Genomic DNA, 900 nt, shown 5'->3' on the forward strand with positions numbered 1-900 from the left:
GCAGGGAGCTCGCTGGTGCACATGCTCATTACATGCCGGCTGTGGTACGTGATGAAGAGAAGCTTCGAGAGCGCAGAGGTAACTCGACCGCCGTCGGGTTCTGTGTGTCACCAGGAACAGAGATAACGCAGCTGTGCATCCGTCACACGACGATTAAATCTGTGAACGTTGGAGTAACGTTACAAACGTCACTTTAACTTCATCGCTCTCCTTTTATTATTTAATTGTAAACGATCTGCGGAGCTGTTAATCCCACGCTGTGTCCTTCTCAGGAGGACGTATCCTATCGTCGGAAGCTGCGTCTCTTCGTTTTAAACGCCGCATGTTGTTTGGCTTCCTGCTTACTCTACAAACGCCACAACGACCGCTGTGAACCTGGAGGTAAGTCTGACTCGGTCACGTTTATAACCGGGCTCAGAGGGACTTCTGTCTGCAGGACGGTGCTGGTCTCTGAGACCGGAGGGAGCGCAGTCCTCAGTCTGTGTCAGGCCGGGCTGCTCGGCGTTAGTTTGGGGTTTGTTAGGATCACAGGAGGCCTTTGCTGGGTTCCTCCGGGGGTCCTGTGGGTGGTGCATCAGCAGGATGATGGGGTATCAGGACAGTTGATACGTGCTCCTGGTACAACAGCAGCGAGTGCTTGCTCCGTTTTCCTGGTGTGTGTTGGACTCTCGCCCTCGCTGCCCCTTTGCTCTCTACCCTCTCTATCTTGGATTTCGGCATACTACTCTTTATTTTGTCTGTGAAGGTTCTCAGTCATCCAGGTCATCGTAGTCAAAGGAGCTTGCAAAGAAAAGCGTCTGGACTTCTTTAAGTTACTTGAAGACGTTTCACCTCTCATCCGAGAAGCTTCTTCAGTTCTAAGGTCAAATGGTGGAGAGTCCCAGATATAAACCTAGTGGG

At 51.6% G+C, this 900-nt stretch overlaps 1 protein-coding gene across 1 annotated transcript in view; it reads left to right on the top strand.

Moving 5' to 3' along the window:
- Positions 1 to 900, top strand: part of LOC102215222 (post-GPI attachment to proteins factor 2-like) — a 6,194-nt gene that overhangs the window by 1,273 nt on the left and 4,021 nt on the right. Inside the window, exons 2-3 of the mRNA XM_013915191.1 lie at positions 5 to 78; positions 273 to 381. Coding sequence (XP_013770645.1) covers positions 5 to 78; positions 273 to 381 — 183 coding nt within the window. The remainder of the gene's footprint in view (positions 1 to 4; positions 79 to 272; positions 382 to 900) is intronic.

The sequence above is a fragment of the Pundamilia nyererei genome, unplaced genomic scaffold (assembly GCF_000239375.1).
Source record: "Pundamilia nyererei isolate P.nyererei 1_Seehausen unplaced genomic scaffold, PunNye1.0 scaffold00266, whole genome shotgun sequence".
NCBI lineage: Eukaryota > Metazoa > Chordata > Actinopteri > Cichliformes > Cichlidae > Pundamilia > Pundamilia nyererei.